The sequence below is a fragment of the Catharus ustulatus genome, chromosome 1, assembly GCF_009819885.2.
Source record: "Catharus ustulatus isolate bCatUst1 chromosome 1, bCatUst1.pri.v2, whole genome shotgun sequence".
Lineage (NCBI taxonomy): Eukaryota > Metazoa > Chordata > Aves > Passeriformes > Turdidae > Catharus > Catharus ustulatus.
In genome coordinates, this window is record NC_046221.1 from 28,059,432 (window position 1) to 28,076,082 (window position 16,651).

At 37.6% G+C, this 16,651-nt stretch overlaps 1 protein-coding gene across 4 annotated transcripts in view; it reads left to right on the plus strand.

Annotated features, from left to right (window-relative positions):
- The window catches only part of PHF14 (PHD finger protein 14), a 170,366-nt gene that overhangs the window by 21,158 nt on the left and 132,557 nt on the right, over positions 1-16,651 (plus strand). For all 4 annotated transcript variants that reach the window (XM_033077164.1, XM_033077259.1, XM_042780215.1 and 1 more), the window contains exons 5-6: positions 9,189-9,348; positions 15,627-15,738. In XM_033077164.1, the coding sequence (XP_032933055.1) occupies positions 9,189-9,348; positions 15,627-15,738 (272 nt within the window). The remainder of the gene's footprint in view (positions 1-9,188; positions 9,349-15,626; positions 15,739-16,651) is intronic.

Here is a 16,651-nt window from a genome sequence, read left to right on the forward strand (position 1 = left end):
ACCTGAGGCATCATGGGCCCATCGAACTAGGAACAATTCTCCCTTGTGTTGCCAATCTAAGTCTATCTTAGACACCTCTATCTCTGTAGCCTGATCTACCTGCTCATTGTGTTGGTGCTCCTCGTTAGCGCTACTCTTGGGGACGTGGGCATCTACCTGGCAGGTAATCTCCCTACCGTGGTAGTGATATCTTTCCACTCTTGCTGCTCTGAAGAGATGACAAATTGAGAAAGTCTCTCTTTGTTGGTGGTAACTCGGCGCAGGCTGTTACCAGTCCCTCCAGTGCTGGAAAACACCACTGCCCAGGCCAGGCCCCAGTGGGCCACAGGTGTGAGCTCCTGCTGCTTCCCCTGGGTCACCAGTCCAGAGCAGGTTTAAATAATTCCCAGAAAAAGAGGAAGAAAAACTTTCTGGGGAGCTTCTCTGCTTCAGTCAGTCAAAAAATTAACTAAAAGCAAAGGGGAGCTCGTTCATGCTGTCCACCACAGTGGCACAGTCCAGGAGACGAAGTGATGGAACTCCTATCTCTATGTTTTGAAAACAACCACCTCAGACATTCCACTGCTTCACCTTCCCCTCCTTCCCTCTCAAATCCAGCCTTAAAGGTACAAAGCTTATTTCTGGGCAGACAAACAGACAAATGGGGATACAATTCAACATGATAAAGTTACCCCAGGATACACCCGTAATTAAAATTTTCTTTTACCTGTTTGGAATGTCTTTCTAGGTAAGAAATGGTTTTGTAAGTCCCTTACTTACGTTTCAGTTTTCTCATACAAAATAGAAAACAGCACAAAACAGTATTTTTCATGCATCAGTTCTTTGATTGACATCATTTTGGAAACTGAGGATGGAATTTTTGCCCTGTCGTTCACATGCCTTACATTGTGTGTCCGTGTGTACTTTTAACTCTTGAACCTATTATGGTCTTTTTGGAGAGCTAATCCATGCTGTCAGTGTTGCTTAGAGAGCAGATTAGTGGACCTAATTTATGATGAACTGAATCACACTCCAAGTGCCTTTGAGGGCATTAGTCAGGTCTTATTGCCTACTAGAAGGGTTAGACTCCTAAATTTATGTGTCTTGCAGAATTCCTTCTTCTGTATCCATTAAGTTTTTTGGAAAGTAACGTGCAGAATGTATTTGATTTGGGATGCAGTAACTATCTAAAAGTTAGTTTTACAGAATTGCTATAGATCTTATTTTTCCTCTAGCGCAGTTGGATATTAACTAACAAGGAACAAAAAATCTTCTGCTGATAGTTGTAAATGCATGCTTGAGAATTCCCCAAACGTTACATCCAGTCAGTACATCCAAACTCTAAAGCTGTGGAGCTCCCTGAAAATTCTTCCATAAGATTTATTTAATGATTGTAATGATTGCTGAAGTAAAGAATGATTATGATAGAAAAATGATCCTCTTCCACTTTAGAATGAAACTATGGCAATTTTTTTTTTATTCCAGAGGAGTACTTTAAAAATCCCCAGAAGATCACATCCTCATTTTATTTAGTTTGCTGAACTTCTGTCCCTACAAAAGTAAGATTACACCTGGCTTCCTCTAGAGGAAAGTAGTTCCATAGTTCAAAAGTCACTTGAATTTTAGTCACTCAAAATCTGTTTAAAAGTAATTGCTGCTATTCTTTTTACAGTGTTGCAGGCAAAGATTCCCTGTAGTCCCACTGATACAAAGAGTGCAGTGTGTATGTTTCTTTTGTTGTCATTGCAAAAAAAGTAAAATTGATTAATTAAAAATACTTAATTTGTTAGTTCGTTCTGATAAGTTCTACAGTGTGTAGCAGATAATTGACTATAGATGTTGGTTAATTTTTCACATTTGTGGCTAAATGTTTAGTTAGCTCTTTGCAATTCATTTTAATAATAAATGCTTGAAAGTGTATATGAAGAAGTTGTGAAGTTCTGTTTGAATAGGTGAAGTCTTAGAGGAAAGTAAGCAAGCTGTGTATGTGAAAGTACTTGATGACTGTGATAAAAATGCAAATTTCCACAGCAACGATTTGAAGCTGAACAATCTGGAGTTTTACTTGACACTTTATGTGTATGTTTCATTGCTAGATATGTATGAATATAGTTTCAATAGAAATAGACAGTTATTTTGCTGTGTTTTTCTGTACTTTGATATTTTATAATTATAAGTAAGGGTAAGTGCTATTTTAAATCTGAGCTTTTTTTCAGTAATTTGTTCAAATAATTGCTTGCAGCAAATAAAAATATTGCTGTTGTATTTAAACCCCTTTCATCCACCAAGCTCAACACAGCTGCTTGCTCACTCCCCCACCAGCAGGATGAGGAGAGAATGGGAAGGGTAAAAGGTAGAGAACTTGTGAGTAGAGTTAAAGGCAGGATAATAGGGAAAGGAAAAAACATGCACACAAGCAGAGCAAAACAAGGAATTAATTCACTGCATCCCATGGGCAGACAGATGTCAGCCATCTCCAGGAGAGCAGGGCCCCATCACATGTAACGATTACTTGGGAAGGCAAATGCCACCACCCTGAACATCCCCCCTCTCCTCCTTCTTCCCCTCACTGTATACTGAGCATGATGTCACATGGTCTAGAATATTGCTATGATCAACTGGGGTCACCTGTGTGACCTGTCCTGGCTATGTCTCCTCCCAACCTCCCATGCAGCCCCTGCTTCTTTGCTGGTATGGCAGTAGGGGAAATGGAAGAGGCCTTGGCTCTCTGCATGTCCTGCTCAGCAATAACAAAAACATCTCTGCATTATGATCACTGTATTCAGCACAAATCCAAAACATAGCCACACATTCACCACTGTGAAGAAAATTAATTCCTAGCCAAAAGCAGAACAGTTATAAAAATAATTGGAACTCGCCACTGTGAAGAAAATTAATTCCTAGCCAAAAGCAGAACAGTTATAAAAATAATTGGAACCTTTGAAGCTTTAGTTTGATCCAGTGATCTTATATATAGACATATGTTCAATGACAGAGATTACTGCATTCCTGCCCAGTGGTCACTGACTGACTTCTTGCTTCTGATTGCACAAGTAATAGCCTGTCATTATGAAGTTGCAGTCAAAACCAAAATGCAATGCAACAATTACTTTTTGGTCCGGTTTGCCTAATCATTCAACTCGACTGATTTCCAAAATTAATAGAAAAGTAGTTGGAAAGGTAATTACTGTCTAATCATATAAACATGGTTTGCAACCTTGAAAAGTATTTTTTAAGTGATATTAGAAGCAAAGTTTACTCGTAATAGCATTGACTTTGATCGGTACTTTGGAAATGTATACTCACATCATAGGCATAGACTGCATTTATAGTCCTTTGTACTCTTATATGCAGCTGCTTGGTAGATTGAAAAATAAGTTCCTATTACTATCTCAGTGGAACCTCCACATGTTACTGTTCGTGGTTCCAGAGTGGTGATGAACACAGTAACATGGCAACTTTCTTACAAGAGCAACAAAGAGCATTTATTCAAGGGAATAATGGATTTAAATAGCATACATCGTGCAAAACAAATTAGAGAAAGTTCATTGGGCAGAGGAGCAGCACCCCTTTAGAAACACACTCTGTGAGTAACATCACGTACTCTAGCAGGTGTCTAATCTGTTTCGAGTTCCTGTCCTGAGCAACCTGAGAGCAAAGCTGCTTTCTTGGTTCCCAGCCATATTGTAACGACAATTCCAGTAATGAGTGAGTGTGTTTTGTAAACATACTGAAATCCAAGAATTTATTTATATTTTTTCATGTTTCTTTTAGTAGATAGATTACTATGGCTGCAGGTATCATGCTGTGTCCAGAAACTTGTTCTAATATTTGAGCTTTTGAGTTTTTCAGAGCACAGTATTGAATGAGGAGTTTCCTATTTATGAATTGGATAGAAATCAATGCAGTAATGTTTTACCTGCACTTAGGAAGAGTAGTATGCCCATTTTCTGCAATCTGATTTGTTCCAAAATGCCCAAAGCAAGCTGGTGGAATACCACAGGGTTTTCTTCATAGTTTTTATATGAAATTTCAAGCGGTATTATGAATGAGCCTTTTTCTTCTTAGTAGCCTGGTAAATAATTACATGGAATGAGTGCACTCCTTTCATACCCTACAGGTGTCCCAACAGGGTCCCGCATAGTGATGATATTGACAGTTTGAGTGTTCTTCCCCTGAAGACCTTGTTTTCTCCTTCTCCTTATTGACTGTTACAGGAACTGTTTTGCTTCACAGGGAGGGGATCTTACACCCCTGACTTATGCCTTGGTGCTCTGTTCAAGTGGAAGTTGCTGTCCACCACCGAACCTTTTTAGTGACTGAAAGAGGTTTTTCTATGACGGCCACCTCTGTTTTAATGTGAAGTTATTCATTAGCTGAGAAAATACTGCTCTGAATCAAACTTTCTTCTGGACACCCAGGCTCCCTCCTGGGTATTTGGGGCTACCGCCTTTTGCTTTTGAGGACCTAGTGCAGCAGCTGCCTGTTCAATTGTGACTTGTATTCTTGTTGGATTGCTTGCTTGAATCAATGAGCTGTTACATAAGGTCTTCCATGGAAGAAGAGGAATGATAACTCACCTTGGAGCAACTATGTCAGAGCTCATATGGAAGCAGCAACATGGCCAAGAGTTAGAGGGGAGTTTTCATTCAGACCTGAAGTCATGGACCCTTAATGAATACCTTTACTTGACTTACTGACGAGTTCTGAGATTGTGAGAAATTCAGTTTACTTTCTAATACAACTGTTTACTGTGTGATGTTCATATCACCTGTGTATCCTGTATCACTTGTCTCAAAACTGTCTTTGTGCTGTAGTCATATGTCCAGAAATCAATGTTTAGTGGAATAAATAACTGGTTTGAATTGTAACTGCCTTTAAAACTGCATAAGTAGTGTACATGTAATGCTAATTTTATACCCACTCTTGCACAATGCATTCATCTGTTAGTTTGAAAAGCCTGTAATTAATTCGTAAGTCCATCAGTTAAAAATATGTTCTCATTTCACATATCATGCTATCCCTGTCACATCCTCCCTATCCCCCCCAAAAAAAGGGAATTAAAAAATCTTTCTCACTGAATTTGTCCAGTTGCTTTTCAGATATTTTACTTCTGTATGAAGATAATTGTAATTTCTTTTTATAAAAGTCTTCTTTAGACACCAATCTGTCATTTTGGATAAATGCATTTATGCTAAGATCTTGTAATAGCAGGACACCCCCAACTGTGTTGTCAGGTTTTTTGACATCTTGATTGCAGTGTGTCTGAAGATGTCTGGCACACCTCGTAGCATGTGCCACAAGTGTAGGTAGTACGCTTGCCGGTTGTTGCCCTTGCGTTAGTTGCTGTGAGTTAAATGAGAAAAGTTCTACATTTTTTGAGCAGTTTCTTTTCCATCTCCCATTTGTGTTTCTTACTGTACTTTGATGTGTATGTCAGGGAGTAAAAATTCTCTTGCTAAAAGCAATAGTGTAGTTACCATATGCTCTATGGTGTAGTAAAAAATCTTTGCATTTTAATTTTGCCCCTTACTGCGGTCTGCTGCTGTCTGGTATAAAAATCCATTTTTCAAAATCATGTACTTTAGTATTCTCCATTTACTAAATAAAAATATTGTTCTGAATTTATGATGCATGAAAGTGGTAATGTATTTATTTTAAACTGTTGGTCCAGTTAAGAATTGAATGAAATATATTTTGAATACTGTGCTCTCACAGCATTTAATTTTGCAAAAATAGAGTTTACCATATAGTTTGTGTTTCAGAGAATATATAGATGTAGTTGGTATATGCAGATATCCTCCTTGGCAAAAAATTACCTTCCCAGAGAAACAGAGGACCAACCACAGCCATGACAAGAATTAGGTCTTTATTTGTTTCTCTTAGTGGTGTAAATTTCAGAACAATTGTTTTAATGGTATTATTTTAAAGTGTGTACAATTTCTTTTTATTGACAATCATATGAAAATACAAGCTATTGACAGAGTAAAATAACTTCAAAATCAGGGAATAAAAAAGTTTGTTTTCTGTATATAATGGCATGCATTCAACAGACAACTTGGCTGTAATCATAATATATAGATGCCATTAAAGGAACTGTAAGTGGTGTGAAAATTTTACCCTCTTGAATTTCGTGTGTTTAAATTCATAGGTTAGTATTATACTAAACTGGTTTTATTATTTAGTGTTAATAGTGTTCAAAGGGGTGTCAGAAGTGGAGTTATGATGCAGCAATCTAAGAGTATACAAATGTGAGGATTTAATGAACTTAAGTTCAAAAAGAACTCTTGGGGTATTCTGAAGACCCAGACTTCAGAATTTTTGTCAATGGTAAGGAAAGGCAGCATGTATTTTAAGCAAAGTTTTTGCCAAGTTATTTTGTTTTCTAAAGCATATTTTCCAGTCAAAGGGGCAGATGGTTGACTTAATGCCGAATTGGTCAGAGGTACAGTGATAGTACTTGGAATCAAACATGCTCTTTACGGGTTCTGTATCCTTCCCCCTGTTGTTCTTTGAAGCCTGAAGTATTCACACTGTCTCTACAATTGGGGTGCTTTTAGAGGGATATTAAAGGTTACCTCCTGAGGCTTTTAGTAAGCGAGCCTTTAGGTTGTTTTCTGTTCCGCTACCAGCAATTCCCAGTGATTCATTCGGGAGGATTGGTTTGCGCAAGTTTAAATTGATCTTCAGTGCAGCCACTTAATGGATAGAATTACTTACCAAGCAGCAGCTTTGTATCTTCACATCTGTGCATTTTGAAGTCATGAAAATGATGCTTTAAAAATTTGTTAATTGGAACGAAACAATTTTTTAAGCACAACAAAAGAAGGCAGGTAGTAGTAAGTTGAACCTTTGTTGTGCTCAGCATTTTTAAGGATCCTAAAATGGTATATTTAATTTATATTTATTATTTATTTACACTTTGGCGTGTACTGAAATTGGCTCTTTCCACAAGTCAGTCAAGAACAATCACAAAATATCTTCTCTGAAACCTGGTTTAAGGGCCAACAAGGTTTTGTACTGCAGCTTTGATTCAGCAGCTTTATTTGGCAGTGTACAGCAGGTCAGCAGCAATCTTACGCGCTGGATTTCCTTTTTTCAGCTTTGTGATGGACCAGGTTGTTTTGGTGTTTTTATTAGCAATGATTAATGGTAATCTAGTCTGTTTTCTCCAGCTAAAGACCACTCCTTTCGCTGGTTTTAACAGTGCAATTGTTGAGCTTTTGCTAAATGCCAGTTAGGTAAAAGATCAAATGCCTCCTTGTCTGTCAGAGATCTTAAACTCTTTAAAGCTGTCACTGAGATTTATATACAAATTGGGGCAAAAAAATGGGTTAAAAATATGGACTTCCCCCCCACTTTGGAAAAGGACATATGTTTGTATTGTTATAGAAATAATGTTTAATGCCAACACATGTGAAAAGGATGGAAATAATTGCAACACATTTGTGTCATTTTCTATGAGGAAGGATAAAATACAATCAGGTATAAATAATCTGTAATATTAAAAAAAATAATAAGTACTTTTAAGAAAATGTTAATATGTTTAGAAGTCTGAAGGAATTCCTAAAAGGTTAATGATGCATCAGCTCTGTGATACCAATGGGCCATGTGTTTGCACATTAGCATTGCTGAAAAGGAGATTTGCTGGCATTTATTCAAAATTGTGTTATTAGAATTAAAAAACTACTTTGTGGAATGTTGCTTAAAGATGATACCACAATATAAGGAAGATGGAGTGACCCTGTGCATGAACTATATGATCTTGTATATCCCTAATGAAATTTGTCTGTGAATGCACTTCTGCACATTACTTGTCCTTTCATTCTAGGACACTTTTTATTATGAAAAGAAACATTATGCCATCTTATTTTAATTGTTATTGATGAGGCTCATTATTTAATGGAAGACTTATGTTTCTTAAGCAGTTCCTGCAATGTTACTTATTTCCTGAATGTAGTTATTCAGTGTATTATGCGGAGCACTGGTGCTATTTTATTACAGCCGGTGGGTAATGAAACAAAGTAAAAAATCATGTTGTTATTTAATTGCAGACTTGAGTAATTTTACTGCCCTGAAAGCACAGATTTGACTTGATTGCTGCATTTGATGAATAGCTGAATTTTATTTTTTAGTCTTTACTGTGTTTAAAGTGTTGACAAATATTTTTTTTCTCTTATTGAATAGCAGCTAAATGTTCAAAATGTGGGATATGAAGAAAACCAGTTTTGTAGTGATTAGCTTTACTATTTTCGTTTTTGTCATTTGCAGTAGTACTAATACAACTCTTCCTCTTGTGCAAAATTTAAATAATAAATCACTTTAAGGACACTGTTTTCCTAAATTTGTGGTAATTAAGCATGCATAAGTACCTTAGCAATCATGAAGTATACCCTAGTTGTACTGAAGAGGAATGGAGAAACTGAATGATTGAGCCTAGCTATAATTTAAAACCAGGTACAAATGCAAATGATTAAAAATAAATATACACATTTCATCAATCACCAGTGTGGTGTCTCAGAATTGTCAGTTTGTGCTCCACAAGCAATACTTTGGTTTTGAAGTTGCATAAGGGTTCTTAAGGTCAGTCCTACAACTTGTAAAGTAGGTAAATACAATTTTTTATTTCAAGTGTATTTTATTTCATAATTAATTTGCATGCTGAATGCAAAGTGAAAAAGTGGAGTGCATATTTGTTGACTGGATTCTACTGATATAATGAACCTCTAGAAGGAAACCCAACCACTCTCTCCTTCCCTCCAAAAACTGTTCATTTTCAGGGAGAAGAGCTTGTTGCTTTTATCTTGAAATATAATTCTTTACTCAAATCCATGGAGTTTTTTTTAATCTTTGTTTGCTTCAAGTCTTGTTTTCTTACTTTCCTTCCTAATGGATAGTCTGAAAGAACTCCAAGTGTGGCTAGAAGAATAAAATAAAACATTCTTTTTCTTCTTGTTTTTCAGTTGTGGTCTAATACAATCACATAATACTGGCAACTTTTTAGAATTAAACTTACTTTAAAATAGTTTCAAAAATGTTGTAAACTTCCTTTGAAAATGTTCTAAACTTCCTTGAGTACCTCAGTATTTCTCTTGAATCCTTCCCCTGAATTTGTATGTGTGTATGTTTTCTTCTGCAGTCATAACTGGCAAGTTGCTACTTCTACAATTGTCTCTTCTTGTATTGATCTCCCATTTTCCTGTGTGTAGGTTGCTATGGTGTTGATGGAGAGAGTGACTCTATCATGAGTTCAGCTTCAGAAAATTCCACAGAGCCTTGGTTTTGTGATGCATGCAAATGTGGTGTCACACCTAGCTGTGAATTGTGTCCTAACCAGGATGGCATTTTCAAGGAGACTGATGCAGGCAGGTAAGACTGAATAAGTGATGTTTTCAATTTGGTGTTGCCTTACCTTTAAAAGATTGGGTTTCTTCCTATACCTTGTAGAGGCTCTGCTCAAGGCTTTTGACCTGAAGTAGGATGTGGGAGGAAAACTGCCTGTTTTTATTTTAGTAGAGCGAAGGACTGGGTCAGGAATGCCAGGTAATGGGAAAAAGCATAACAAAATTATATTGAAGGTGTGCTAAAGGTATTCAGACAGACCTGTCTGAACTTATTATGATTATTTAGAATTATGAAGAGTATGTTCTTGGTTTTTGAGAATATTCTTTGCTTCTTTTTAAGATTGAATTCAGGTCTAATTTGGAAATAAACAGATTAATTCTTGTGATGTCTTCAATTCCTGTCACATTTGGAAAATAAATTAAGATGTACATATTAATGTTAAAAAATTACTTGTACTAAAGGCAGAAGCTGCATTATCAGTGATGTTTAATTTATGTTTGATCTTACAAGGTTTTACTGCATGATTTCATGGTTTGTTCAGTTTTCTGGTTTTTTGTGGGTTTTTTTTGGTAGTTCTTTTGTTTGTTTTTTTAAATAGACCATGAAAATTAAGGTTTTTTTCCCCATACACTTTATGGTTGTATAAATTGCAGGTGTGTGGTAATAACCAAGGCTGGGCTTTTCATAAGCTTTTTAAAGAAAAGTTACATAAGTGCATCAAGGTCTGTAGTGAAGAAGTTTGAACCTTGGAGGTAGTAGTGCTTTTTTTAATACTTTTAGGGTTCAGATCCTTGTTTCTGGTCTGTAGTAGGTTCAGGAGGCTATGTACATCTTCCTTATAAAGCTTTTACATACAGTAATTTCACGAATACAAGCTGCAGCAATTTGACAAAAATTTTGGTGGAAACCCAGAAGTGCGGCTAATAGTCGGGGGCGGCTAATATGTGAATAATTTTCTGACATTTACAACCCCAGACGTGCCAACCAGGGCGCCGAGCCAAGCACCTGCCAGTAAAAGCCGGCATTCCGCGATTGTTACAGTGTTACTGTGTTGCCCTGGCTCCCTGCAGGCAACACGGGGGGCAGGGAGAGAGGCGGGAGAGCTCTCTTCCCTCCTCTGCTGCAGCCCAGGGGAGACGACGGGAGCCCCGTGCAGCCATTGCCGCGGCTCGGGGAGCCGATGGGAACCCCGCACAACCATTGCCGCGGCTCGGGGAGGAGGCGGGGTGCTCTGTCCCCGCCAGCCGCGGCAGGAGCAGGCAGGTTCCATCCTGGCCCGCCTCCGCCACGGCAGGAGCGGGGAAACTCCGTCCCCGCCCGCCGCCGGCGCCACGGGCGCGGGAAAGCTCCGTCCCTGCCTGCCACCGCGGGGCAGCACCGACCCAGGGTGACCGAGCCCAGTGGCAGCAGCGGGCGGCGCCGAGCGGCAGCGCCGGGCTGGGCCACCTGGCCCCATCAGCAGCCCCTAGCGGGCCGAGCCTGCACAGCCTTAACTCAGCCAGTAAACCCCGCCCTCCCGCGGTTCTGTTACTAATTGGCAGCTTTGTTGCACGCGGGTCCTCGCTGCGAACGACAGAGCGGCTTATATTCGGGTGCGGCTTATTTATGGACAAAAACCGAAATGTTTGCCAACACCCAGAGATGCGGCTTATACTCAGTGTGGCTTGTATTCGTGAATTTACTGTAACTTAGGAAATAGTTATTCTCATATAGTTATTTTCATAATAGTTATTTTCAGTTATTTTCTGTTGTAATAATAATGCTTCTACATGCAAGAAAAATACTTTTAAAGACTAGAAGTCAGTTTTGTAACAGGAAATGTGAGACTTGATAATCGCCTGGCAAGTTTTATTTCAAACTTTTTACTACTGTGTTCTGCATACAATTTAAGCCCTATATATATATATCTATCTTCCCATATTATCCAAGTGGAAACTATAGTCAACATTTTAATAATTGCTTAAATTTTTTCTTGGGAAATGGTGGTATACTTTTCATTAACCTGGAAGTATTTTCTTTGTTACATTGGTTGTCTGCAGAATGCCTTCCTTTGGTGCCAGTGGGGGCAATTATTGTCACAATAATTTATTACTGTTATTGTATCTTTATTTGCTAGATAATGTAATATTGCTATCCTGGATAAGTTGATTCTATCAGATGAAGAGATTATGTATTAGGAAAAAACCAAACAATTGCTATTTACTAATTCATATATTTATTATTATGTGAAAATTCCTATGCTCTCTTTTTATTATTTATTTATAAATTTGAATTTTCAAGAGTAGGGGGGCACTATAGGTAGAGGTAGGGTCTTGGGCCAGTGTCCATTTTGTTTCCATTGTACTCAGCTGTAATCCAATTCAGTGCTTTTCTTGATGTATTAGTGGAAGGAGACTTCTGAGTAACAGAATCCTTTAACTCACCGTTGCTCTCCATCCGCTTACCACCTTTAAAAAAATTCATATGCATCAGTGCTGAAAATTACGCAAACCAAACCTAGTCAGTTTCTCTTCATAATCAAATTGGAATAATTTCTCTCTTTTTACATGAAAGGTGAATCATTAGAATAATGAGGTGTTTAATTTCTCAGCAGAAGCCTTTTCACATTAATCACTCAGTTTCACAAGTGTAAATGTGAATTTATGAAATTTTACTTCTCAAAATGCTATTATCCAAAAATACAAATTCTGTCCTTGTTTCAGTATGGAGTTTTTCTTCCTTCCTAATCAACATCTGTCATCATTGCTCCAAGCTAAATGGATGGTAAAGTAACAAGGAAGATTATTCTTCTTTGATTACCCAATTTGTCTTAATTACAAGCTTCTAAAACATGTGCAGCTAAATAAATGAGCAGGAAAATATTTAGAACTGGTATTAAAAGCAGCTGAAGCTACTTCAGCTGTGAACTTGACTGACTTGTGTATTTTTTTTAATAAAGATTTAGGTCTGAGTTCACATATAGGTGGCTAAAGCAATGAGGCACTTGTGTGCCAATCACACAGAAATGGCAGTTTAAATCTGTAGTACTGCAATACTTGGGTGACATGTACTAAAACATTTTGAGAAGGTCAGTGTGAAGCAAACAGCCAGCTGTTGGGTTTATCGTAGATAAACTTCCTACAGAGTGCAGCAGCATTAAATACACCAGTGGAGCATGAAAAAACTGTGCAAATTAAATTGAGAAAGCAGCTGCTTGTAGAAGATGTGTATCTTTATATTAAACTTCAGAGAGTATGTTTAGTAGGCTGTATTAAAACTTACTATCAAAAATCTCCAACCAGAGCTTTGGGATTTTTGTTAAGAATAATAATTGTGGAGATATATAGCTTCTGTTCATAAAGACTTGTACTGTATTACACACTTTAAATTAAAGGAAGAGTATAGAAAAGAAGCCCTACAGAAATCAGATTTTTTAAATTTACAAACAAGAAGTCTATTTATCTCAGTTACAGGTCTCATTCTGTGTGCTGTATTTTGCTTCTAATTTTTTTAAAATTTCCTTATGACAACAAGTACAATATGCTCATGTCAATGAGGTGTTTACTAAATCATAATGTTTACATTTAAACACATACATATGCTTTTTTTAATAGAGGAACATTTCATAAAATTATAGTAGTGATTTAGGCCAAGCTATTGCCACTCCTGGATACAGTGTGGAAGGGCAAAGGTGGTACCCAGTGCTCCATTGCTCCTCTGCAGGGATATGTTGTGCCTCCACGGGTTTTGTGGGGAGTCATACAGAAGATGTACTTTTCATATACTAATGAGAAGAATCTTAGTTTTGTATGTAGCATTGTATTAAGTTAGAGGATTGTGCTGGCATGCTGGAGTGTTTATGCTGTAATAAAACCGGTGATGAGGTTTACTCCTTTTCCGAGCAGCAAGAAGTTTGGCAGAACACTTGAGTGTCAGCTTGTTCTCTGGTAACTAGCAGGCTGTCTATATTTGTACTACACTGTTTAAAGACAAAGTTGTAACTCATCTTTAAATTTTCTTTGCATCTTCCTATAGTTACAGTGCAGTGACCAAATAATTTTGTGGATGTGAAGAACACTAGTAAAGTCTGTGGAGGCAGAACAGTGCAGTTCTTGCATATAAATGTGTTTTTGGGATATACATTATTCTCACTGTTTTAAGTTCATATGTTTTAAAGGGAGTTTACTACTTAACATTCCAAACCTGAGTGATTTAACCATAGGATATGTGCTTGTTTTTAAATATGGAAGTGGAAAGAGTCTTGTCAGATATGACACAATGGATCGGTCAGTGTTGTGGCTTGTTAGATTTACTGGGAAATTTCTTATGGAGTGAAGCAATTTAATGACTTTTAAGTAGTTTCTTACTGTTACTGGGATTTTTCTGTTATCCAGTTAATATCTTGGACTGTTTTGGGGTAAATGGTAAGTAAATAGTCTGTCCACTAGTTTTGTGCATCAAAAGATCATTGTTTACTTTTGTAAAGACTGAAATACAGATGTATTTTTGAGCTTGCTACTGAACCTTTCATATTTTGCTTTTTTGGAATTTCTGTTGGGATATATGATTCATAAATAACATGAAGCTTAATAACTCTAAGTGTGATAAATTCCAGTATTGTAGATCTAAGGACCATTGATGATAACTGTGCTGCTCTGGGAAACCAGGGCTACATGGAGCTCCTGAGCAGTATAACCATAAACTTCAGTATTTTTCTCATGTAAGCAGCTAGTTAATAACAGTAGCTGTTTTAAGTGCACTTGAACCCAGGATGTTATTGCTCTGGTATAAATGAATTTTTTAAATTGACATAAAAAGGAAAGAGGAGGGAGAAGAGATGGGCTAAACAGTGGTACAAGATTGGAAAAAAGAACAGAGCAGCATGGGTGTGGATTTAAGCAGGTGGTAACAGGTCTGTACTGAATCCCTGGTAAAAGAGACAAGGGAAGAAGTGTTTCTCACATCATCATGAGTCTTCTTGAATACAGGGAGTAGATTCTATTATTTGATTAGAACAGAAGAGTTTTAGTCTTCACTAGTGATACATTTACTGTTAAACAGTAATGACTGGGAAGATTATAAAGTGCTGAATTAACACACTTGCTGAGGCTCCAACAGGATATTTCAGCTCAGTTATGTCTGAAGACTCTAGTTGTATTATATATCATGTGGGACTTTATAGGTTCGAAGTGTTAGCTACAATCTCTGCAGTTGAAAGGCCATATTCATGAATATCTTTAAACAGCAAAAAAGTAGCAGTCTTGACCCTCTGTCTATCAGAGTTTTCTCCTACCTGGTAGGAGCAAGGAGTAGCAAATACTTCCTGAATTTTGATAAAACAGGAAGATTATTTGCAGTAGTTTGTCTCAGTTAATTGGAGTCACGCGTGCTGTGCAGAACAGATTTTGAGTTTGTTGCTAACTGATGATTTGTTACAGTGAGAGCTGGATCTTTTAGAAAGTGTTCATTATGAGAACAATGGAAGAAGAGGAAAATTTGTCTTCTGCTGCAAGGCTGGTTTTGGGTAGCTGAGAGCTTCAGAAGGTTAGGAAGATGTCTGTCAAGAGCAGTCTTGAGGTTGAAGCTCAGAATGGTAAAATTCTGTGGCATTTGATTACTGTACACTAAGGCCGAGATTAATTTTCTGCTCCTCAGGGGTGAAGATTTACACCTCTTGATCCTCTTTTTTTATGGCCGGCGAAGAAGGGAATAACTAAGTCTATTTATCTGAGTTTCAGATAGGCCTTTCTGTTATACTACTCAGATGTGTTTATTCCTGAATGCAAGTCCTCTCTATGTTGCTTAAAACTAGTTAGTTTTGGTGATACTAACAAATGTAACTAACAGTGCGAAGTCTGATTGATGCTTTGTTGTAAGTGCTTCATAGCTAAATGCTTGGAGCTCAGTGTTGCTGTGACTAACTGTATAATTTTGTTCCTTCCCTTCCTACCCCCTACCACATCGTGAAAATATATGTCTGCCTTTGATAAGTAATATCAAAATCTTCATACACCTTTCATATTCCTTGAAAAGTGTGTGGAGTCCTTGTGAGAGCCGTCAGAACAGAAAGGTGGTGATAGCTCAGCCCGTGATGCAGACAGGCAGAGCAACCCCAGTGGCTTTGAAAGGCCTTACTCTATGGCTCAGTGTCTGAGCTCCTAAATTCCAACTAGGCACTTCATCCCTGCTTTTAATGTGATTTCCCTCAAGTGTTTCAGCTAGCATCAGCAACATTTACAAGGGACTTTGAAACCTGAAAATGGTGAGTATAATATGGGATCAAAATACTGATAGCCGTAACCTAATTTTGTCTACTGTTTTAGGTGGGTCCACATTGTTTGTGCCCTCTATGTTCCAGGAGTGGCATTTGGAGATATTGACAAGCTGCGGCCAGTAACACTAACAGAAATGAATTATTCCAAGTATGGTGCAAAGGTAGGTTTAGAAGAGATGTAGTGGCAAGAAGTAGCTGTATTTTATGTTTTTACATGTAATAGAATAAAATTCATCTTCCCAAATTTTTTTTTAATAGCAATTTTGTAGTGAGGTTGAGGACTAAAAATTAGATAGTTTGTTAATGGTTGTTATACCTACAACCTGCCTGCTCTTCCCTCCATCTTGCTATCTGTTCCCTTACCACTATTCTCCACAATTTCTGTCGCTGTTTTTGCCCAATTACACTGATTTTTACAGAGCTGCTGATTTCGTTTGAAGTCAGTGGCAGATTGACAAAATGTGAATGAAAAGCAAGCAGGATTTATAAGATGAGAAATGGGAGATTCAGTTGATTAAGAAAGGGAGGGGCAGATGTACATTCAGTAAGAATTACTTTAGAGTTTGTATGTAAGCTAGTATGCATAGAGCAGGCTGTTCCAAAGCAATGTTTACAAAAAATCCACAGCAACATAGGACCCTCAGCTTGAACTGATAAATGGTTCTAAAGTCAAAATTGTTTTGCATGTAAATGTTTTCCATCCAGATCAAAAGTAATCTTGAACAAACCATACAGAAAACTGTTGGAGTGGGCAGAGGACAGTTTGAAGTTTGCTAAATACTTGTTTGTGTGGCTAATGGAGACTGTGTGGAGAAGCCATGTCTATCAGGCTAATGTGAAGGAAGGTGGTTGGTTCTAAGTCTGCAACTCTAAAGCTTCATTTCTGACAAGTCACTTTTGTTTTCTTGAATGTCAATTTCTTAAATTGAATGCTAAATGAAAATATGTAATGCAATTTCAAACACCCGTATCAGGAGCCTGGACCTGCTGAGACATTCAGCCTTGTTAGAAAAGTTTGTGTAAAAAAAGGTTGGGGCAAGCATGCCAGACACTGCAAGCTGTTGTTGAAATTAA